This window comes from Camelina sativa, chromosome 8, assembly GCF_030686135.1.
Source record: "Camelina sativa cultivar CO46 ecotype springtype chromosome 8, ASM3068613v1".
Classification (NCBI taxonomy): Eukaryota; Viridiplantae; Streptophyta; class Magnoliopsida; order Brassicales; family Brassicaceae; genus Camelina; species Camelina sativa.
This window is the reverse complement of record NC_141887.1, coordinates 5,868,608-5,892,888: the sequence shown is the minus strand read 5'-3', so window position 1 is coordinate 5,892,888 and position 24,281 is coordinate 5,868,608. Positions and strand designations below refer to the sequence as shown.

The following is a 24,281-nucleotide window of genomic DNA, read 5'->3' as shown; positions in this document are numbered from 1 at the left end:
ATCCAAGTATACAATATAATTATTTTAATAACTAAATTTGAAGATTTTGTCAAGATTTCAAATTATGATTCTCCTATTATCTTTATTTTATTTTATTTACAAATTTTTTGGAATTTTCATATAATACTTATGATTAATAAAATGCATATGTTGTGATTTGAAATTTAAAAAAACTAAGATATATTATCCAATCTATGAAAAATGTGTGTTTTAATTTCCACATTGGCCGGTTGGTAAAACTAAATTTAAATAGATGACAAATTAATAATTTTTATTTGCTCACAATTATAATATTAAAATTACTATTTTATATTTCACAAATGATGCAAATACAACAAACAAACAATATAAAACTGTAATAATATGTCAAAAATAAAAAACTATAATATTCTAAAATAATTAGTATTCAAATAGACTAATAAATTTACAGAATAATTAAAAATAAATATTATCCCAAACAAAATATTTTTTTTAAAAAAATGTTGACCTGCACGGGATATTGTTATTATATTAAATATCCTCGTTACAATACTAACACCGCAACAAGAACAATATAGTAAAAAAATTAACAACCCCCACAAGTGAAAAACACACACACACATGAGAGATGACAATTTTACCATACTATATTAGAAGAGCACCGGTTCATCTAAGGACGTCCCCGGTTCATGAGCCATTTCCTGGTTAATCCACAACCGAGCGCCTCATCCGGTATCTCCATCTTACCAATCCGGTCTACTCCTTCCGCGAAAACCACACCCATACCCATATGCAAATGCGGTTCGATATGACAATGAAAAAACCAAACCCCAGGATTATCCGTTACAAACCTCAACGCCGTCCATCCATACGGATACAAAACCACCGTGTTCCGTAACGGCGGGTTCTTCAAATTATACGTCTTCTCATCAACCCCCGGTTTAAATTTCCCATCTCCGTAACCCAAAACCCAAAAATCGTGACCGTGTATATGCCACGGGTGTATCTCACTGACCACACCTTTCAAAACGTTAGCGTTTTGTAAAACCACGTCCACGACGATACCTAGCGGGAAACTGTAGATCCCACTACCTTTCGTGGTGTTAGGATTCGCCGGCGGTTTCATGATATCGTAGTTATCAACCGTGAACTTCTTAGCCGGAGATTTCAAATCGTACGCAGATGTTAAACCGTATCTGATTGAACCGAGGTACGGCGTCGCCGGTACGGTTAACGAGACGTTGTTGATGGACCATTTCGTGTAGTCTTCGTATAGGTTTTGCGTGTTGAGGAGGATGAGCTGGTCGTGTGATTTCTCCGGTGGTTTTGGGTATCCTTTAGCGGCGACGATTTTTTTAGAGAAGCTTTTGCTACGTTCTGTGTCGTTCCACGTGGGAGTCACCGGTGGTGGATGAGACGGGCGTGAGTCGGTGGTGGCGTTGACGCAATTTAACACGGTGAGTGCTTGAGGTGTTATTGGTTCTCGGCCACGGACGCCGACGGAGATCCAGTACTTCTTCGATGGAAGTGCGTTGGTTTTGAGTAGAAGGGAATAGGTTTCGCCGGAGTAAATGTCGATGTCGTTTACGGTGAACGGTGCGACGTAGTTCCCGTCGGCTTCGACTACCACTAGCTGGTGTCCCTGTCACGTGCGCAATCAAACCATACGTGTGACATTAAGTACGTGTAATGCATATGTATTGTTCTTTTCTGAAGTATACAATATATACACGTAACTTTTCTCATCATTGATGCCAAATTTGTCAAATTAAAATACATTTTAAAATGAATCTATAATGTCAAAATCCAATCTAGTCACATCACATGAATCCATAATGTCAAAACAGATAGTAATTTTTTAGGGGGAAAGAAATAGTGAAGTTAATTAAAAGATTAAAAGAACGATCAAATGATTCAAACGAATTAATCCAAGCCATAATTTAATTAAGTTATGCCGGATCAATTTAATATTAGATTCGATTTTAATGTGGTTATGCTAGTTCTTGATGAACCAAAACATGCTTGAACTAAAATTGAAACATGCTAGATAGTTAGTTATAATAAATTAGGAAAGAATGAAACACTTACTTGAACGGCCAAGTTGAGAGAAGCAAGAGCAGTGGTGCTAGCGATTCTAAGACGGTAAACTCTTTTGGGTTCGACCCGTAGAGTATGAGGTGCACACTGGTCATTTTCTTTAAAAGTGCACACATCTTTTTCTCCTCCTTTGTTAAAATAGGCCGCTTGTGAGCAATTGAACTGTCCTCTTCCATTGATCAACAAGCTTTGTGGTTCGCCGATCCAACGCATAGGACGAGAAGAAAGAGCGAGTTCTTGCGCGTGAATGCTTTGGTGCCACCAGTCGCTAAGCAACAGATTGAACTCTCCATCGTAACGTAATCTCTCTTTGGGTGATCTCACTATCAACATTCCGTATAGTCCTGCTGATCGCTGCATCCCATAGTGTCCATGGTAGAAATGTGTTCCCGCCTGCACCGTATGCCAACCAAACCAAGGTCGTTTTTTTGAATTCTTCATTTATTTACCTTTTATATAGAATAAGTAAATAAAAAGAAACAGAAAAGGTTAAAAAACCTTATCGACAATGAACTTATAAGTGAAAGTTTCGCCAGGGTTAATAGGACATTGTGTCACACCCGCTGCTCCATCTGCCCATGGAGACCCATTCTGTTCCATGATTTACAAATCAGATTTTTTTTAAAAAGAAAAAAAAAACTTGAATTACACACATCGACTATGGTACTACTGTGGATCTGTGAAATTACAGCATAATTACATGATTCAGCTACAGAATACGATTTGTAGCTTAAAAACATGCGGAGTCACGGGTTAGTCCCAGTCTATTTCCATGAACAAAAATCATTTCTTTGTTACAGATTTAAACATAATTGTACAGAATAAGCTGCTTTGTCACAATTTTTTTTTTAATGCTTCTTGTGACATTTACACACATATATAATTTTTATATGAAGGAACAAAAATAAGAGTGATTTAAAAAACCTGACGTATGCCGTGCCAATGGATAACAACGCCTTCGGTGGAGAGTTTGTTAACGACGTGGATGATGACAGTGTCTCCGGCGACGGCGTCTATAGTTGGACCCGGAAACTGGCCGTTGATGGCCATAACGATGCCTTCTTTACAATCTGGCCACCAGTACTTATACTCAACCTCCCATGTTGATTCTATTACTGAGGCGGACGCAGAGTGAAACGCCACTACAACCACCGTAATTAGTAATAGTAGCCACCACATAGTTAGTTAGTTACGGCCATGGAATCTTTTACTATTTCTCTTATATGCCTGAATGAATACTGTGAACTATGAAGTAGCTTATTTATGTTAGTGTCTAAAAGAGGTTTTGTACATATATGTAGAAAGGGGAGCGTTGTTTTATATATTGAAGGTAGAATATGTACAAACGAAAAAGAAAAGACGACAAGATCATACAGGGCATAATGGGGCCATGTATCTTGGCAGTTTCGTATAGAGGATACTGGAGTATTTAATGATGATATGTTGATATGAATCTGACTCAAATAATTTCGAATTTCATACATGCAATAATTAATATATATATATATATATATATATATGTATATATTTTTTTTTTGAACGTAAAATGTAAGAAAAGAGTCCTCCCGGGAGAATCTTTACGTATTAATACGAGTGTACAACTCTCTTTATGTTTAAAATTTAAACAGTTTAATTGACAAAAAAAAAGTTATCTATAAAAAGTATAATTGACAAAAGATTATAAAATTAGAAACTGACAATGGCAGGTGTTCACTGGGAAGAGATACTGCAGTCGAGGTAAATAATGCAATGCACCACTGAAAGGCAAGCCATAAGAGTTCACATCAGTTTTTACTCACTCTCTATCTATTGGTTTGTGTTAATACTGTTGATGCATGTTCAAATCGCTATGCTGCAATTTTTTGTTTCCTTTTGGCATATTGCATGATATTAATAAGAAAATTAGTGGTCATCGGTCCAAAAAATATATGGACTTAGTTAAATATTCATCCTAATTCTGTCAACTACACACCATTGTACTCTACTCTCACCTACTGTAACTGTTGAAGGATATTGAGAACGTGTTTATTCGTACAAGCCTCTTGTGGTCATAAACAACCCCCAAAATTATCACTTTATTTTTTTCTTTTTGCAATTTTGTCAAACTCACATGCGACTGATAAAGGATAACATATGTAACTGTCGGATATGGGTTATGTAGATAAATCCCAGTATAATAGATCTGAATGGCTCTAAAGTCTAAACAAAACATTAGGTTATCTATATAACCCAATTTCCTTTTCTTCTTTCATTTTGCTTGATATAACAGATCTAACACAAGTTTTGATGAAGACAAATAACTTGATACCATACCAATACAAATGTTACAGTAAGCGAAAGTCAGCATTTAGAAATTTTACATACACAGACGTGAGTCTTTTGGTGGTCTCTGCCTCAATTGAGACTGCTTCATTTTTTTGACTACATATATATACTTCATTACATAATAATAGATATGATAATTGATAAAGTGGTGAAGTGTTCTTACAAGGTCACCCCCCATTACTTCTTTCCAGGTTTTGCCAGGTTTTTTAGGTGCAGTTAGTGTCGTAGCTTGCAAGACCGAGCAATTCAGGTCCCTCCAATCGCGGGTTGTTCTCAAAACTGCACAATCGTTTTCCATTATTAGGAACAAATGCTCATATGAAACTTTATCAGTTTATACTAAACATCAGATTCAATTGATATCCATAACAAGAAGACTACATAACAGAGTAAGGTCGCTTTGGTTCGTACTCATTCCACATGAGAAAAGCATTATTTAACTTGGGGGGAAATGCAAAATGCAGGGGAAGCATAATCATGAAACTTGTTGCTAATTTAAAGAAGTAACTTACTTCTGCAGAGGAATGTGTGCAAAAGGTCCACTTGTTGGGATTGTTCCACACAAATCATTGCTCGAGACATCACTGAGAAAAGGATGACAAAGAAAATATGTTTAAAAAAAAAGGTACGAGTATGAAGTCAATAGGCTTAATGAAAAAGAGGTTGAAAGACTAATGATTCAGAGAACAGCCACAAAGCGTTTAACAGACAAAAAACAAAATACAATACAGAAATGAACAAGCTGAACTTACACGACTTTAAGGCTTGGGATTGCTGTGAGAGCTCTCGGGATTGGACCAGTCAATTGGTTGTCATTAAGCCGTCTGCCACATTAAGTTTCTTAGATAGACTGGGTGTGACGATATCACAGATAGTTCAAACCACATGATGATGGAAAAACAACCCACATAAACCATCTTGTTCTTTTACGCAACATTTGATTAACCATTTTGCAATTTGAAAGAAGTCGAAACATGTATATTGTTTGGTGTGTCCATGTCAGAGTTTGATAGCAACTTACAGAAAGACAAGAGACTTCAATTTTCCCAAAGAGGTAGGAACTGTCCCCGTAAGATTGTTGTTATACAGATCCAAGCTGATGAGGTTCTTCAGGTTTCCAAGGTCAGAAGGTATAGTTCCTTGGATGTTGTTCTTGTAGAGCTCTCTGTGTCAATCATAGTACAAGTAAAAAGTTAAACTACATTGTCAAATTACATAATGAATCTCGAACCAAACAGTTTATTATTTCCACTATCTATTTGCATACCGAGAAGTGAAAAATTTGGGAAAACAGAAGTCAAAAGAGTGATGACATACAGATATTGCAAATGTTCTAGCTTTCCAAGCGCGGCCGCAAGATGTCCAGAAAGGTTTGAATTACCCAAATCCCTGCCAAAATACGTAGAATCAGATTGAGAGCAAAAAAAAAAACAAATATTTATACTGTTGGAAAGTAAGAAAAATTAAAGCACAAGAGATAAGCATAGTTTTAGATACTGTATTAGCTATTTTCTTGATCCATCAAACAGTTCTGAGAGATAATCAGATGTAATCAAGTACAAAGAATCCACAATTCTTCTAAAAAAGCGTAAGAACTCACAAAGTAGGGACCAAAAAGTAACCTAGATCAGTTACAAAGCATTGAGAAAATCATGAGGCACACACAAAATTTAGCTCCTTAATCAATGGAACAACTATTGGGGATTCTTTCGAGACTTTCCCAAGGAATCCAATGACTTAGAAAAAGTCTACACTGTGCAAAAACATGGGAGGCTTTTTAGCCTTTAGATCTCCCCCTTTTCATACTAAAAAAAGTAGAACAAACTACCGTACTCTGCATTCGAAGCTGCGAAAAAAGGACCATATCATAAATAGTCTACATGAACCTCAAAAGAAACCAAATTAAAGTTACCCCTCAATTAGATAAACAAGTGTTTCCAAGGAAAGCTAGTCAATCATCATAACATATAAGCAAAACCCCAAATTTGACTTCATAACATCCAGCAAACAAGTCGAGAGGCGCCTACTTTGAACAATCAAAACCAAATCTTTCAATCATATATGTTCATTAAATCTTGTAAGTAACAACTTGCTCAAAGCTAATAACAGCTTCCACAAAAAAAAAAGAAAAAGATGGTCCGCATACACTATGTTAAAGCTCGGATTATATATAAATCGACCTAAAAATAGAAACTAAATTCAGAATCTAAATACTAAAAATAGAGCGAAAAATCAAAAGAGATAAAAGGGTCAATTATGAGAAATATATAAGAGAGAGACTGTAACAAAAGAATCTGGAGAGAATCGTAAAGAGAGGATCTTCTTACACACGAGTGACGCGGTTGTCTTGGTTACAGGTGACATGGAACCAGGTACAGGGGTTAACAAGAGTTGGATCCCAGCTCTGGAGAACACGGTCCGGGTCGGATAAGCTACGGCGAAGAGCGTAGAGAGCATCTCCCTCTGAGTTAGCTTCCACCAGGTGAATCAAAGCTAAAGTTAGGGTTAGCGAAGCTGCGACTAGGAGCTCCCACCGACAGTTTCGAGACGCCATGTTGTTAAGGACGGAGAAATCGAAAAGGGGATTTGAAGTTAATAAAAAATTTGGAGAAAGGAGAGAAGCAAAATTAGGGTTTTTTGCTCGTTCGTTCCCAGTTCCTCTTTGTTGAAAAATGAAGAAATCGATTATGCGAGATTGGTGGTGTGTGTGGAAAATGACCAAAGACAAAAATACTTAAAAAAACTTTTTCATATATTTTTTTATTTTTAAAATTCCCCATTACTGTTTTTTTTTTTTGTTTGTTTTTTTTAAATTCCTGTCTTTTTTTTTTTTTGGTGAAATTACTTTTTATTTTAATACGGGTGGTTCTTTTATTCCACTACAAGGGAAAGTACAATATTCCAAGAGTTAAAAATGATTTTTATACTAACTTTTAAGGAAAAATCAAATGTTCGATTTTACTTTAGGATTTTTTCAAAAAAAAAAAATAGTATGTGAAAATTAAATAGTGAAACAGTTTAAACTTTGAATTTTAAAGAGAAAGAAAGAAGTAAAAAGTCTTTCTTTGCATAAAAGTCTTGTTTGTCAAAGAAGTTAAGATTAGTCAAAATTGGAGACTTGAGTTCGTTTTACGCGGAACCAAACAGTATTCTATTTTATTTTATTTGGTGTGTGTGTGCGGAACCACACAGTATTCTAGATAGTATAGTTAGTGCACACACACATAACACACAGTATTCTACGAGTTCTATTCTATATAGTATATTTTAATCATGGATGATGGGAATACGAGTTGTGTGCACTAACTAAACGAAAGGAAAAAGAAGTGCAAACATAACAAATTATTTAAAAGATTAATATAAGAAAAGTCAATGATATTCGGGTTCGGGGGAGAATAAGATAAAAGATACTCTCTGGAGGAGGAGATGGAATCTGATCCGACAAACACATAACAACACTTACATGTCGGAATAATTATAGCAACTCCACTCTTCCTAGTTCCTTTTTAAAAAATTTGTCCTTTTCTAAACGACGACGATGACGACACCGACTCCTCCACAACGTTCGCCTGATATTGAAATCCAACCGGTATTAGCCATTCGTATTCCGCTAGGGTTTCTCTAGAAGCCTCAAATTTATGTAGATCCGCATCTCTAGTTATTGGCCCTTTAACAACTATGAGCCTTACTAAACCCACAGACTTTTTATTAGGACGTCAATACAAGCAAGACTTGTAGACACCACTCCAGTATGCTTCTCTTCTTAATGTGGCATTGAAATGCATCTTGCCTTGTCTTCTTTCAAGAATGTGGCATTGAAATCTGTTTCTTGGAGAGGAAGAAAAGTGTACAATTAGGGGTTTGAGAAATGAGAGGATGTGATTGTATTTACTATTTACCAAAAATAGTTTCCTTATTCACGTTCCTTCCCCATTATTCAAAAAAAAAATTCATACATCGTTCCTCAAACATACATAATTTTGGGTAATGTCATGACAAGTTCAGGCGTCTAGCTAGCACTAACAAAAACGTCCATTAACTAATTAATTTTTGAAGTACAATAAGATTATTTTCTTTATTTTGTTTCAATTCTATCAGCAAATCATTTTTTTTTTAACATCTTGCTTTATTAAGATAAAAATATTACAAACATTGTAGCAGCCATTGAGGCAAAGTATCAAATGTTTGATAAGTACTTGACATAGTGTTTGCATAAGAAGAAAGTTTGTCTGCTGCTTTGTTTATGTCTCGGGGTACTTGCTCCAAGGAACATAGGGGAAGTTTTGACATCCAAAATCTAATATCACATAGAAGTGGACCCAGTTGTAGATGATTTCCTTGTGTATTGATCAATGTTACTAGTTCTAAACTATCTCCTTCAAACCAAACTTGATGATATCCTCGGTAGTAAACCTCTTGCAGTGCATTCAGGAATCCTAAAGCTTCTGCTTGTAAGATAGTATGAGAATGTTTCAGTTTAGCACTTCCTGATTAGATCACATTACCACAGGAGTCTCGAATTATCCATCCGGTAGTTGTGAAATCTCTTCCTTGAACAAACCCACTATCAAAATTGCATTTAAACCATCCTTCAGGTGGTAGAGACCATTTTCGATTTGTAGTACTTATAGTTGTCCCATTATCTTGTGGTGTAGGATGTGTTTGTGCAGTCATTGCGTTAGTCCACTCATTGACATCTTGGAAACCTTTATTGGCAACAGTATGTGGTTGCCAGTCTATTTGCCAAAAAATGAGATCATTTCTCGATTTCCATATCCTCCATAGCATCCAAAAAGGAAGGAGTCTTGTAGTGGTGGGGAGATGTGTTTGTTTTTGATAGTTGAGCAGCATCCGTATGTTGGCAGTCATATTGTTTGAAAATTGCCGTTGTCCGCCAATTGTACTATTAGTACATCTCCATATTGCCTCTGTATATGGACAAGTAAACAATAAATGATTAATTGTTTCATCTTCATAGCAGCAACATTGACAGGTCGGGTCCATTGGAATGTTTCTTAATTGTAATCGAGTTGCTATAGACAAAGCTCCCGTTATACATCTCCACAAGAAATGTTGTATCTTCGGTGCAACTTTAAGTTTCCAGATATCTTGCTTTAGATCCAAAGCCCCATTAGGTGGTCTTATAACTTCATCTTCTGGTATATTTACATGCGTTGCAACCCAATAACCTGACCTTACTGTATATTGTGCATGATTCGAGTATGCCCAGACATACATATCTTGGTCTGCATGAGTGGAAAGATACAATGTCCTTGCTATTTGTTGATCTTCTGGGGTTAGTACTCCTTCAAATATAGTCGGATCCCAGTCTCTTGTATGTGGATACCATAAATCTGCAACTTTCATATCTGGGATCAAGGCAGGACCATGTGCTGCACGTGGAGGTAGTGTCGGTAACTAAGGGTCTTCCCACACTTTTGTGTTCATACCATTACCGATTCTAATTTGCAGACCTTGTTGCAGTAGGAACTTTCCTTCTTGTAAATATTTCCACCCATAAGACGCATTTCGTCCTGTTGTTGCTTGTAAATAAGTTGTTTGTGGGTAGTATAGACCTTGATATAGTCTTGCAAGTAAACTTCTATGATTTTGAGAATTCTCCAGGCTTGTTTTGCGAGTAGTGCTCGGTTAAAGTTGTGAAGATCTTTAAAACCCAATCCACCTTCTTTCTTTGGTGGCGTCATTCTCTGCCAAGCAACCCATGGGATCTTTCTTTTTCCATTTGTTTGTGCCCACCAAAAGGTTGATATAACACTTGTGATTTCATCACAAATTGTGTGTGGGAGTAGAAAACAGTTCATGGAGTGGACTGGTAAGGCTATAGCAACTGACTTGATGACAATTTCCTTTCCTGCAGCCGATAGATACTTATTGTTCCAACCCTCTGTTCTATCTTTAACTCGTTGAACGATATAATCAAAAAGTTCAACTTTCTTTCTACCAAATTGCTCTGGAAGACCTAAATATTTACCACCTCCTCCGACTCTGGTTATTCCTAAAATGCCTTAGATTCTTTGTCTTCTCTGTTCCTGAATCTTAATCCCAAAAATGATAGAGGATTTATTGTAATTGATTTTCTGACCTGAAACTTCCTCATACTTTGTGAAAATATTGGCCAGCTGATGATAATTCTGAGTTGTTGCTCGACAGAAAAATAAGGAATCATCCGCAAAAAGGAGATGTGATATCGATGGACACTCTCTTGTTAACTGCATTCCTTGAATTTGTCTTGTTCTCTCTGCTTTCTGTAGCATAATGCTTAACACTTCAGCACAAAAAAGAAAGAGATATGGGGATAGTGGGTCACCTTGTTGGATGCCTCTTGAAGGTTTGATATGTCCATAAGGTGAACCATTGATAAGGACCTCATAAGAAACCGTCTTTACACATTGCATGATCCATGTTACCCAAAGAGTATTGAATCCCATTTTGAGCATAACATGTTCCAGAAAGTTCCACTCAACACGATCATAAGCCTTGCTTATATCTGTTTTCACTGCTATAAAGTCAGTTTGGAAATCTTTTCTTGATTTCAGTGAGTGCATCAGTTCATGAGCCACGAGAATATTATCTGATATGTTACGTCCAGGAACAAATGCGGCCTGTGAATCCAAAATGACGTGATCAAGACAGTGTTTCAATCTCCCAATCAGAACCTTTGAGATGATCTTGTAGCTTACTGTACAGAGAATTATTGGTCGATACTCTTCCATGTGTGTTGAACCTATAATCTTTGGGATAAGGCATATTTGTGTCTTGTTAATGTTCTGGTCCATCTCGTTCGTCTAAAAAAAATGGCGGACCATTGAGCAGATATCGTTCCCAATCAATTCCCAAAACTGTTGGTAAAAAGCTGCCGTGAAACCATCATGTCCTGGAGCTCTATCTGCACCTATCGAGAAAACTGCAGCTTTGATTTCCTGGTCTGTGACTGGCTGAGTAAGCATGTTATTCATATCTTGTGTAACCTTTGGTTCAATATCAGCAAGAATTTCCTCCATATTTGTGTGCTGAGCCGTGGTGAAGAGATTAGTAAAGTAATCTTCAGCCACTTTACCAATAGCAGAATCACAGAAATGTTCTATTCCATGAGCATCCAGCATTGACTTTAACCTGTTCTTGGATTTTCTGACCTTTGTAGCTGCATGGAAGTACTTCGTATTGCGATCTCCCAGATTCATCCACTGATTTCTGCTTTTTAATTTCCAGTAGGTCTCTTCTTCTCTATAAGCTTTATTTAAATCTGCTCTGATTTGGTTGATCAATACTTGAGGAACTGAGTGATCTCTCATTGCCGCATCCAGTTGATACTTTAGGATCTAAATCTTCTCAGCTGAGTTTGTTCTTGTACGTTTTTTCCAGTTAGCCATTACTCTCCGACAGTGTTGTAGCTTGAACGTGATTCCTCCATGGTTATCTGTTGTACAATCAGACCAACCCCTTTGAACTGCTTCGACAAAACCAATCGATGTAACTTGACGTTTATCATACCTGAATTGACCTCTTTTAATCTGAACTTCTTCTTCGATATCAATGATAACTGGGGCATGATCAGAACCAGCAAGAGGTAGAAACTCTGTTTGGGATGCCGGATATGATGCTTGCCAATCAGAATTGATAAATACTCTGTCTAGGCATGATTCTATTGTCTCCTTTTGACGTTTTCCAACCCAACTGTAAGGGTTTCCTTTGTATTGTAGGTTCCGACCCCCTTTCTTTTCTGATTGTTGAAGAATCTCATTAAAATCACCACACATCATCCAAGGACCACTTCTATTAACTGATATTCTTTGGAGTTTCTCCCAAAGGTGATGTCTTTCACTTGGAATGGGATGCCCATAGATGCAAGACAAGTAGAAATTGAAAGATTTGTATTCAATAGATAGATCTACTAGTCTTACATCTTGAGAAATAACTTGAACTGATACATGATTTTGCCAGAAAACTGCTAAACCACCACTTAAACCTCTAGGAGATACAATACACATATCATGAAAGCCTAGACTCACTCCTTGATCACGTACAAAGTTATCTTGTTGCTTCGTTTCTAGTAGGAACAACATGTCCAAGAGATACACCCTCTGTATCTCTTCCAGGCGTCAAACTGTAAGACCTTGTCCCAAGCCTTGACAGTTCCAAAATCCAACTCTCATGGAACCAGTGGTGGAACTGGCCCCACCGCGGCTCTATAACAGTCATCAGGATCCTCACCATGTACTGATCCTCGTTCTTCAACCTTAATTCTTCTTCAAGATGGGAGACTTGATTCTGCCATTTTTGTATCTGTACCATGCTTACGCTTACGGTATTCACGAGATAACAAATCTCTTGGACTTGGAGCAATATCTGCATTGTTAACAAAGGAAGGGATCAAATTAATGTTCTGTTCATTATTTGTCTCACCAGAAGACACCGATGCGGAAGAGATGTTTTCCAAGACATTGTGGTCTGGATCGATGTCTGATAGCGCTTGGTCCTCTGGATTGTCATTCTGAATCTCGTCTGGCTGTGGAGCATCGTCAGGGTTGTCAGCAACAGGATGTCCCTCGTCATTAAGTTCCTCAATGTGTACACCCGGATTACCATGGTAGGCCGGAGCATCAATGTCATCGCCATCATCACCATCAGAGTCCGGGCCACCATTTTGAAGCAAGTATCTTCCTGAGTCGTGTGTCAACATTCCACACACTGAGCAGAAGCCTCTCAAATGTTCATAGAAGAATGTAAGCGTGGTGTTAACTCCAGGTGTGAATTGGTAGTTTCTCTGGAAACGAAGAGGCATTTCCACATTCTAGTTGATGTAGACTCTCACAAACTGAACTCTGATGGTAGTTTCTTCATCGAAATCCACCTCCATTCTTTCACCAAGGGATTCAGCAATACTATCAATGACGCCCAAGTTCAAGAATTGGAGTGGTATTCCCCGGATTTGTATCCAAAAAGGGATGAAGTTAAGAGATAGAGGATCCATTTCTGGGGTCCAGCGTTATAGCACAATCATCCAGTCTGCAAAAGACCATGGTCCCCTTCTCATTACTGTGTCCAAAGACTCTTCAGAGGGGAAGATGAATTGAAAGCGTCGCTGTTCAGCAATGCGACCACGAACAAAGCCCACCAGTCCCCATGAACGAGGGAGTGCAGAGGTTAGTTGTCGGAGATTCTGCTTGCGGGGGATCAAAGGGCGACCCATTAGACAGAACCGGTTATCATTTACTGCTTGTTGAACAATCGCTTGGGGAAGGGCAATAGGAGCATTATCGATTCCCAAATCAATGTTTTGAAGAGCACGACGTATGTTGTCAGCCATTAGGAAATAGAGAAGATAGAATCGGAGAAGGTAAAAATTTGGGGTATTCAGAAGTTGAGTTCGGGAATTCTGAAATTTGAAACCCCTAAACTGATCCTTTATATAGATCTGATTCCATCCTTTAACTGCTATATCGTGCAAAACATCCACTGCTTTGTGGAAGAGAACTGCTCGAAAATGGGAAAGAGAAAACCAACCCACTCCGGCACAAGAAACCGTCGGAATCTTCGAAAGAAGATGACACCAAAGTAACCGTTGTATCGCCCTGAAAATCGCCATTCCAGGTTCACTTCTATCATCAAATCATTATTGCCAAAAATTCTTTATTTTGTTTCAATTATATCATCTAATCATTATTGCCAAAAAAAAACACAAAAATAGTAAATGGAAGGCCAAAAAAAAAAAAAACTTTCAAAAATTTTGATTTTGAAAAAAAATCCGCAATTATCTCCTCTTTTTACAAAACTCACACAACTCGTCGGTTCTTTCTCTTCTTTCTCAATTTCTCTGATGGGTCTCTGTTTTGATCCTTCGTTACCCCAGTCCCATTCCTTCGCTTACGTTTGATCCATACATCATGTGTCAGTAAAAAATCTCCGTGTCATCATCATTGTTCGAATCTTCGCGGAAGAGAGCGAGAGAGAGAGAGAGAGAGATCGATGGGGGTCGTTTCAAGAACCATGTTCCCTGTCTGCGAAAGCTTGTGTTGCTTTTGTCCGGCTTTGCGAGCCAGATCCAGACATCCCGTGAAAAGATATAAACATCTCCTCGCTGATATCTTCCCTCGATCCCAGGTTCTTCTTGCTTCTTAATTTGCCTTTCTCTTTCCTTACATTCCCCTGTAATATATCATAGCCAAAACGTGTTTTTTATCACCCGCCCTAGTCTAGCTGTCGACAGAACACGAGTTTCACTAGGGTGAGAAGATTAGTGCAATGAAATTGTTGCACATATCTAAGTCAAGCCAATCAAGGTGGAACTTGATTTGTTTTCAGCATTGGAGAAGCTTTTTAATCCACTTTGCACATCAAGTGTTCTCCTTAAAATTTGATGATACATACTACATTGCATTCATAATATTGCAGGATGAGCAACCTAATGATCGAAAAATCGGTAAATTATGTGAATATGCTGCAAAGAACCCTCTTCGTATCCCTAAGGTTATATCCTTAACATTCTTTGATATTAATCAAATGGAGCTAACTCTTCTACAATTTTAACAAGCTATGATTCCATATACTGTTTTTTTTTATAGATTACAACCTCTCTTGAACAAAGGTGTTACAAGGAATTGAGAATGGAGCAATTCCACTCTGTAAAGATTGTAATGTCTATCTACAAGAAGCTTTTGGTTTCCTGTAACGAACAAATGTATGTTCTTGTCTCATTATTATTTCAGCATAAAGATAATATTTTGGCATTTACTAAATGAATTGTGTGTGTGTTTACAGGTCGTTGTTTGCTAGTAGCTACCTTGGTTTGATTCATATTCTTCTAGATCAAACTAGGTATGATGAGATGCGTATGTTAGGTTGTGAAGCTCTCTATGATTTTGTTACCAGTCAGGTGCATATATATAACTCTTTGTCACTTTTACTTTACCTTAATACTAAACAAAACCAGTTTTTGAAAGTATGATCATGTTCGTTAAGTTTTCCTTCTTCTTCTTCTTCCAGACAGAGGGTACCTATATGTTTAACTTAGATGGGTTGATCCCAAAAATCTGTCCTTTAGCTCATGAATTGGGAGAAGAAGAAAGGACAACAAATATGTGTGCTGCTGGTCTCCAGGCTCTCTCATCCTTGGTAGTCATATAACTCTGTTTCTTCATTCCATTTTCAACTGTTATCTCTCTAGCATTGAACATGTCTTATGATTAAGAGTTGTAAGAAAAAGTATTGATACACTCACTTTGATTTTTCACAGGTTTGGTTTATGGGAGAGTTTTCACATATATCAGTCGAATTTGACAATGTAAGTTTCCTTGGAAGCTTGTGTACGAATTCTACAATGACTTTGTTTAGTTTTGAATACTTTATCCTCTGCTTCTCTTGTTTTTTTCAGGTTGTCTCTGTTGTCTTAGAAAATTATGGAGGCCTCAGTCAGTCTTCCACTTCTACAGCCAATCAAGAAAACATGACTGCTTCTATTGATAAAGAATTGTCTCCTGCAGAAGCTGAAACAAGGATTGCTTCTTGGTCAAGAATCGTGGATGACAGAGGCAAGGCAATTGTATCTGTGTAAATCCTTCTACTCAAGCTTCATTTCTGCATGCTTCTTGTTTTGTTTTCTTTGAATATATATTCTGAATAAAAGACGACTATACAGGGAGGATGCTAAAAACCCCAAGTTTTGGTCGAGGGTTTGCCTGCATAATCTGGCAAAGTTAGCAAAAGAAGCAACAACTGTGCGACGTGTCCTCGAGTCACTCTTCCGCTATTTTGATTTCAATGAAGTTTGGTCCACCGAGAACGGTCTTGCCTTATATGTTTTGCAGGACGTTCAGTTGTTGATAGAACGATCTGGTTTGTATTGTCTCTTCATTTGGTTTTATTTGTGACATTATAGTCAGCTTGTTAGTAACTGTGAGTAATCTGATGACGACAGGGCAAAACACACATTTCCTGTTGTCCATCTTGATCAAGCATCTTGATCACAAGAACGTTCTAAAGAAGCCTAGAATGCAACTTGACATAGTTTATGTTGCTACTGCACTTGCCCAACAGACTAAAGTCCTGCCATCCGTGGCAATCATTGGTGCCTTGAGTGATATGATTAGGCATCTGAGGAAGAGCATTCATTGTTCATTAGATGATTCTAACTTGGGGAATGAGATGATTCAGTATAACCTGAAATTCGAAGCTGCGGTTGAACAATGCCTCGTGCAGTTATCCCTAAAGGTAACCTCTATTTTTATCCCCAAGAAAGCTCTGAATATACCGCTGATGGTCTCTTGACAATGTAGGTAGGAGACGCAGGTCCTATTCTTGACATAATGGCTGTCATGTTGGAAAGCATGTCAAATATTACAGTCATGGCAAGAACTCTAATCGCTGCAGTTTTTCGCACGGCACAAATTATAGCAGCTATACCAAATTTATCATATGAAAACAAGGCAAGTTGCATTTTAAAACTTGGAAGTTTCTATGTAACGCTAGGGGAATAAGAAGATAACATGGAATCTTAATTTTTTCTCAGGCTTTTCCAGATGCACTTTTCCATCAACTGCTACAAGCTATGGTGTGTGCTGACCATGAATCCAGGATGGGAGCACACCGTATATTTTCTGTTGTTCTAGTCCCGTCTTCAGTTTGTCCAAATTCAGTTCCCAAGTCTAGAAGGCCTGCTGATATGCAGAGGACATTGTCAAGAACTGTGTCTGTGTTTTCTTCTTCAGCTGCACTGTTTAGGAAACTGAAGCTGGAGTCAGATAGTTCTGTTGATGATACTGCAAAGATGGAGAGAGTTTCAACACTTAGCAGGTCAAAATCAAAATTCACAAGAGATGAAAGTTTTGATGATGAGGAGCCAAAGAACAATACTAGTTCAGTATTGAGCCGGTTAAAGTCAAGTTACAGTCGGACTCAGAGTGTGAAAAGGAACCCATCATCAACAGTATTAGATCAGAATTCTTCGGGAAGTTCACCAGAGAAACCAGTATGTTTCACATTTGGCCATAAGTAATGAATCATTAGAGTTAAGAAAATTATACCATTTTGTTATAATTTGGTTTCTCAATGACTAACTTTTTCAGGTGATACCTTTAAGATTAAGCAGCCATCAGATTTGCCTTTTGCTTTCATCGATTTGGGTGCAGTCTTTATCTCCTCACAACATGCCACAAAATTATGAAGCCATTGCTAATACTTTTAGCTTAGTTCTTCTATTTGGCCGGACTAAGGTATAGCAGTAAAATAGGTTCTCTTTTATGAATTAGTTACACTGCACTAATCTACAAGCGTTTGATAAATATATGTAGCACTCTAGCAATGAAGTCTTGGTATGGAGCTTTCAGCTAGCATTTTCTTTGCGGAATCTGTCTCTTGGAGGTATAGTCCCCTGCAGACAAACTTGTAGACCATCTCTTAATTATTTTACTAGAAACAAAGAAGATTGCTTCTACATCTTTCTTACATTAAGATTTAAGTAGATGCACACACTGTTATAAGTAAACTCTTACCTTTTTTTCACGGATTCATTTTTGTTGCCAATATTAGGACCATTGCAGCCATCAAGGCGTAGATCCCTCTTTACTCTGGCTACATCAATGATAATTTTCTCAGCAAGAGCCTTCAACATCCCTCCTCTTGTTAATAGCGCAAAAACCGCACTGCAGGAAAAAACGGTAGTCAAGAGTTTTACTAACGTTCTTGCTCTGCCTCTCTTCTATTGTACACACAGCTTGATAAAGTATATATATTGCATATCAGGTAGACCCGTTTCTTCATTTGGTGGAAGATTGCAAGCTAGATGCTGTTTTCTATGGACAAGCAGAGCAACCGGAGAAGAATTATGGGTCAAAAGAAGATGATGAAGACGCCTTACGTTCATTTGTTGCCATAGAAGAAACCACACAAAATCAACCTCGAGAGCACTACGCTTTCATGATAATGAAGTTTCTTGGAAAACTATCAGATGTACTATCAAAATCTTGATCATTTTTTTATAACTATGTTGGAGTTTGTAACTACTTACCTGTGTTTATGGTTTGATCTGCAGCAAGATTCGTCGTCTATAAAGGAGCAGCTGGTTTCAGATTTCATACCTATCGATGGTTGTCCAGTTGGAACGCAGTTGACAGAATCTCCAAAAAAAGTTTACCGTTCTGAAGAAAAAAACAACAAGCCTAGAGATAATGTATCCACCTTTTGCGCTTAATTTCTGAAATTTGAAGTTATTTATTATGCTAACATCAATCTGTTTGCGTTTACTTTCACAGGCTGAAACTCAATTGCTTATACCAGAGAATGATGCAGTGCCAAGTCCTCCAGAAGAACAGTTTAGTCTTGACACACAACCTAATGCCAAAACCGCGTTTCTTCTGAGCATCGATGAACTTCTAAGTGCAGTGAGTTCTTTTTCTTTATGGTTCTAAATGCAAACGCAAACATGTATACTGACAGAAGATGAAAACGGGTGCAGGTGTCTCAGACAACAGCACAAATGGGAAGATACTCAGTTTCTGATCCACCAGACATGACATACACAGAAATGGCAGGACATTGTGAGGCTCTTCTAATGGGGAAGCAAGAGAAGATGTCTTTCATGTCTGGAAAAAGCAACAAATTCGGCAGCAGCCAGACCAAAGAACCTACTGCTTTGCCTTGTAGTGGTGGGAATCCGTTTGTGGAGCAGAGGAGTTCGTGGGAGATGATGGGGTTGGGTGCACCAGCGTCTTCTAATGTGTGTGTCACTGAGTATCAAACCCCTCCTTTCTTCAATCCTCCTGCCTCTACTCCTTTCGACAACTTCCTTAAAGCCAAGCCGCTGGTTCCTCTTGAATAGTTTAGTTAATATTAATCCCTTTTTGATATTCTACATGTGTTCCAGTTTTTCTTCAATACTTATTATACACATTATCGAACAATTTTTTTCGTCGAGAAAAGCCAAACGGGTAAGTTGTTTGCCTAAACAATACTTTCTTTGGAGCGAATGAAGAATCAAAACATATGTAAAAAATGTTAACATATTAGCTTAGCTTCTGAATTGGTGTCAACCATTTTTGTTGGCAAAGCCGACACTTATAGAGCTTAAAATCTAAAATATGTCCAAAAAAAAACTATGTTCAGCTACAAGGATCAACGGAACAGCTACAGAGTTGTGTGTTGTGTAATAACTACAATAGACCTGCAAAGAGTTGTTCTCTTAAAGGAGTTTATAATGCTGTCATATGTTTTTTCACATGCAAAGGAGAGCGTTACAACTAGTTATAGACTTATAGACATACAACGCATATCAGAAAGATTCTTAGACCCTCAAAGCCGCTCTACAACAGACATGACCGGCAAAACAGAGACTCGAAAAGGTCTCTAGAGAGTAATGATTTTCCTGTGGAGTTGATGTGCTTCATGACCACCATGGTCATGGTCATGGAAGAGAAGGGTTAAGATACCTACCAGACACAGGACTGAACCAACCAGAAGTTTGTCGTATCGCTCCACCCAATGAAACTTGAGCTGGCTTGCACCATAGAATGATAAAGCAACCAGGGATGTCATCACCAATATGGTGCTGCCCAAATAATACCAAACATATCAGACATATGCCTTTCCCTTCTAAAATCATACCCAATTGTCCAAAGATTGACTATATACAGAGAGATGTGAGAAAAGAACAGTAGACTTATTAGTCTCACCTGAAGAGCAGAACTATGATGGCAAGAACCATCATCGACTTGGAATTTCCAACAGCGAGGAAAACAGGGAGAGTTGTTGCACAAGGAGATAAAGCAGGAACAAGGACAAGCCCAGCAACAGCCATTTTCTCCATGGGTTGGTTATGAGAGTGAGTGTGACCACCTTTACCAGCTAAAAACAGCAAGACATAGCTTCCACCAAGAAAAACAAGCAAAAGGGAAGCAAGTTTGTGAACAGTCTCTTCACCGGCAATGGTATTCGCCATTGTGATCGCTGTTATACCAAGAAGGGAAGTCGAAATGACATGCAGCACTGCTCCAAATGCAGCTGAAAATTCAGTGACACTAGAAAAGATCAGAAAAGAAGAATGTGCAACAACACCCTGACCAAACAGAAACGGAATCACTGAACCATATACAATTGGCTATTTGCTGAGTAAGGTGGCTGTCTTCAGAGGCTTTTTTCACAGTAGACGAATGTGATCCAGAGTATATGGTTGCGTGACAAACTGACAATGTTATCTCTTCATACATTGTAAATAGAGAATTGATCTAAGATCAGTAATCTTTTAAAAGCCTAATCCCAAGTCATCATTTCAATATACTCTACGCTAGTCTCACTTCAGTGTGAGACTCATCATTCATATACATAAGACACCAAATGCAACACCAATGAAGAACCTCATCACAACATATACACGTCTTTAGACCATTGAAGCAGCAGTTGAATCCATTCAATTCATGCCTTTATATTCCTAAATATCCATTTCTACCATAATCAAACAATGCCTTAGAACAACTAAAAATTTCAGAAACATCGAACACGCATGCATGAGTGTCAGAAAAAATGGAGAAATCGAAACGTAAGGAAATTAGAAATTGGGAACATACTGACGAGGAGTGTTCTAGAAAGCGTCCATTTCTGCGCACGTCCAACGATTGAGAAAGGTAACCAATGCGTCGGGATAAACGAGTGAAGGAGCGACACCGTCGCTATTCCACCGATCGTCGATAGATCCTCCGCCGAGAAAGTATCCATTCTTCTTGTACCGGAATATTTAGAAAAACACGATCCGAAAAATTGCAGTTCGATCTGAGTCTCCGATTAAGCGAAATAGATGAATCGGAAGGAGGATTTACATTTGAATCTTCTCGGATTCCATGGGGGGAAATTGCCAAGAATAATAGATCTGAGGTTCTAAGGAAGAAGAAGAAACTCGTGAAGCAAAACAGTGCACTGTGTAGGCAGCTATACCCCCAATAACCGAACAAGACCGGATAATCGGATCATCTGACGGGTCAAAGCCGGTTTGGTCGGGTTTCTAATTTTAAAATAGGAATCGGTCCACCCGAACCAAACCAGTTTTTCTTCTTTCTTAAACTAAAACAATTTGGATATACAGGAGTGATGATGCCAGCCCAACTCGGCAACCCCATTATTGTTTCTTCCCACTTGCTCACAGTTCATTTACTTGGAAAGTTTCAAAACTTGCATAAACAACTTGCAGTTTACAAGTTGAAAGTTTCAGAATTTGGAGTTTTATGATAAAGAAGCGATAACCAAAAGAACAAGACTTCTTCCTAAGCATCATGATAGATTACAAATATGTAAGTAGCTACTAGTAATCTTCTTCAATCCAAGGATCCAAATCAAGTCATCATGAGTTCCTCCACAACCGAAGGTGAAAAACAAACAACCTTCTTTATTAATCGTCTCCTTATGAATATCCACATTCAAATTTCCATTTTCTCAAGTTTTTTTAATAATTAGTCGTCTCCTTATGAATATCCATTTTCTTTGGTAATTATGCGTGCAGTTCCACCGCTTCAAACCATGGACACCGAAGAAGATGATGACTTTAAAACACAGACAGTAGAAGTTTTTGCCTCATGTTGTTCAATCTGGTTGGTATATATATATATACATATTGATTTTTGATATAATATAAACCAAAGTTACTAACTTTTGCTCCAACCTTTATAGGGATTGCTCGGGATGTGAAGGATGTTGCACTTGTCTATCAGAATGTTGTGCAATGGCTGTCGTATGTTTGCAAGTTTGTGGTTCATGCTAGGATTTTATTATGACCTCATCTCATGTTTCTTCTCCAATGTTCCCCGTTTTTTTTTTTTTTTTTTTTTTTTGCTAAATATGTTCCCCGTTTGTTGTTTCCATTGTCAAATGTTTTTTTTTTGTAATACAATAACAATAATGTATATTGAGTATCCTAATTTTAAATAAGAATCGGTCCAACCGAACCAAAATAAAAGCTCATTCGAAACTAAACCAATTTTTGCGTTTGATGATATATACAGTGCCGGACCAACAGAATCCAGGACCCAATACGAATTGCGAGAAAATGCATCTTAATTTCATAGTAGTGTAAAACTATAGATTAAAAACAAAACCAGTTTAAACAAAATTCTTGCTTTTAAAACAGAGTACACTTCAATCATCTTGGAAAGAGGTAACAACAACTTAGATCTTCTCAAAATAACTCTTCTTGCGTTTTTCCCTGCAAAGTCATCCATCAAACTAGTATAATCAAGATTTTTAACCATGGCTTTTTCAATCGATAACATATCTATATATATAAAGACCAAAATATATATATATATATATATATATATATAAACTAAATAATTTTTCGTGGGGCCCCTTGAAAGTGGAGGCCCCATTGGAATGTTTCATATTAATGTGCTCAAGTCTGGCACTGATCATTTATATGCCCAATCCCATTATTGTTTGATTGTTTCTTTATATAATCTACTTGGGTACAATTTACTTGGAAAGTTTCAAAACTTGCAAAGTTCAGCACAACGAAACGAATTACATTACAAGTTAAAAGTTTCAGAATTTAGAATTTTATGATGAAGAACCAATCAATAACAAAAAAAAAAGAAAGAACAGAGGACTTCCCCATTAACATCATTATAAATTGCAGTAATCCAAATCACAAAGTAATCATGAGTTCCTCCACAATCGAAGGTGAAAAACAAACAACCTTCCATTTTCTTAAGTTGTATATATATATATATATATATATATATCTTATTTTCTTTGGTAATTTTATGCCTGCAGCTCCAACGATTCAAACCATGAACTCCGAAGAAGATACTAAAACAAAGACAGCAGAAGTTTACGCCTCATGTTGTCCAAACTGGTTGGTACTATTATATATATAGGATAGAAATCAAAGTTACTTTTTTTTTTTGGCTTTAAAAATTACAAGTTACTAATGTTTGCTCCAACCTTTTATAGTGACTAGGTTTTGATATATATGGGTTTATTTGATATATTTTGATGAAAACTATATATGATTGATAACGGTAGTAAAATATTATCTTATAAAAAAATTTAAATTAGTATTAAGGACAAAGTTAAATTTCAGATACACAATTTATTGAAATATAAAAATCAGTTGTGTTATAAAATCAAATCTGATAAAAAAAATCATGAATTTAACTCGACATCCAGGCGAGACGAATTAAACTGATGACCTCACATATACTAAACCCTTTTTTTGACCACCAGAAAAACAAAACAATTTTATCATTATGAATTTAACTCATTTTCATATTTAATTGATCGCTACCACCTATGTTTTCGTGTTTTTTATTCAATGTTTTCTTATTCTTCATATTCTTTATTGTCATTTCTATTGTCAAATTTTGTGGTAATCGTCATCATTACTTTTACCGTCTAGTTCTTCGCTATACTCTTTTTCTTCTTCATCCTCGTCAAATTCTTCACTTTCTTCCACTAAAAAAAAATTTTTTAGACTACCACACAACTTGTTAATCCATCAAACTCCAAGAACAAAATCACTTCTTTTCTCATAAAAATAAAAAATAAGATAAAAAATAAAAAATTAATGAAAAAATATCAACTTATCTATAAAATCATACACAAAAATATGTTTTACAGCTCATAAGAAATAAAAATCACAAACGTATATAAATAAGATAATTTATTTTACATAAATATTTATAATATTTTAAACTTTTAAAAGGTTTCAAAATTTAAAAGGTTTCGAAATATAAATTTTGAACCTTTTAAAAAGTTTCAATATTTATAATATTTTAAATTTTAAAAATTTAAAAATTATAATATTTAAAAACTTTTCAAAAGCTAAGAACTTTTAAAAGTTTCAATATTTATAATATTTAAACTTTTAAAAGTTTAAATATTATAAA

At 36.9% G+C, this 24,281-nt stretch overlaps 4 protein-coding genes, 1 long non-coding RNA gene and 1 pseudogene across 7 annotated transcripts; 2 read left to right on the top strand and 4 right to left on the bottom strand.

Moving 5' to 3' along the window:
- Window positions 1-288: 288 nt before the first annotated feature.
- LOC104706462 (L-ascorbate oxidase-like) lies at window positions 289-3,475 on the bottom strand. The gene is made up of 4 exons (XM_010422657.3): window positions 3,001-3,475; window positions 2,575-2,667; window positions 2,068-2,469; window positions 289-1,621 (listed from the first exon to the last, which is right to left on the bottom strand). The coding sequence occupies exons 1-4, from the start codon at window positions 3,253-3,255 to the stop codon at window positions 650-652; spliced, it is 1,722 nt and encodes a 573-aa protein (XP_010420959.1). The 5' UTR covers window positions 3,256-3,475; the 3' UTR covers window positions 289-649.
- An 882-nt stretch (window positions 3,476-4,357) lies between these two features.
- Window positions 4,358-7,421, bottom strand: LOC104706461 (leucine-rich repeat protein 1-like). Its single transcript, XM_010422656.3, has 6 exons — window positions 6,729-7,421; window positions 5,719-5,790; window positions 5,423-5,566; window positions 5,154-5,225; window positions 4,914-4,985; window positions 4,358-4,680 (listed from the first exon to the last, which is right to left on the bottom strand). Exons 1-6 carry the CDS (start codon window positions 6,953-6,955, stop codon window positions 4,608-4,610), a joined length of 660 nt encoding a protein of 219 aa, XP_010420958.1. The 5' UTR covers window positions 6,956-7,421; the 3' UTR covers window positions 4,358-4,607.
- Window positions 7,422-8,544: 1,123 nt separating this feature from the next.
- On the bottom strand, window positions 8,545-14,131 carry LOC147939739 (uncharacterized; annotated as a pseudogene). The gene is made up of 2 exons (XR_015563646.1): window positions 12,706-14,131; window positions 8,545-12,610 (listed from the first exon to the last, which is right to left on the bottom strand). The product of XR_015563646.1 is annotated as an uncharacterized LOC147939739 (transcript).
- On the top strand, window positions 13,463-19,361 carry LOC104706460 (protein SEMI-ROLLED LEAF 2). Of its 2 annotated transcripts, XM_087462505.1 has the most exons (19): window positions 13,463-14,013; window positions 14,273-14,523; window positions 14,815-14,889; window positions 14,985-15,100; window positions 15,181-15,295; window positions 15,406-15,534; window positions 15,656-15,703; window positions 15,794-15,969; window positions 16,058-16,254; window positions 16,337-16,629; window positions 16,695-16,844; window positions 16,928-17,386; window positions 17,484-17,630; window positions 17,709-17,778; window positions 17,947-18,074; window positions 18,160-18,366; window positions 18,449-18,586; window positions 18,669-18,797; window positions 18,872-19,361. In XM_087462505.1, exons 2-19 carry the CDS (start codon window positions 14,389-14,391, stop codon window positions 19,232-19,234), a joined length of 3,075 nt encoding a protein of 1,024 aa, XP_087318631.1. In that variant the 5' UTR covers window positions 13,463-14,013; window positions 14,273-14,388; the 3' UTR covers window positions 19,235-19,361. The 2 variants fall into 2 exon arrangements, with proteins under 2 accessions (XP_087318631.1, XP_010420957.1); XM_010422655.3 differs by lacking the exon at window positions 13,463-14,013 and having other exon boundaries at window positions 14,145-14,523.
- Window positions 19,362-19,589: 228 nt separating this feature from the next.
- LOC104706459 (uncharacterized) lies at window positions 19,590-21,347 on the bottom strand. The gene is made up of 3 exons (XM_010422654.3): window positions 20,976-21,347; window positions 20,085-20,412; window positions 19,590-19,960 (listed from the first exon to the last, which is right to left on the bottom strand). Exons 1-3 carry the CDS (start codon window positions 21,121-21,123, stop codon window positions 19,759-19,761), a joined length of 678 nt encoding a protein of 225 aa, XP_010420956.1. The 5' UTR covers window positions 21,124-21,347; the 3' UTR covers window positions 19,590-19,758.
- Window positions 21,348-21,512: 165 nt separating this feature from the next.
- On the top strand, window positions 21,513-22,354 carry LOC104706458 (uncharacterized). The gene is made up of 3 exons (XR_754447.2): window positions 21,513-21,766; window positions 21,902-21,989; window positions 22,069-22,354. It is a non-coding gene; the product is annotated as an uncharacterized LOC104706458 (long non-coding RNA).
- Window positions 22,355-24,281: the final 1,927 nt, after the last annotated feature.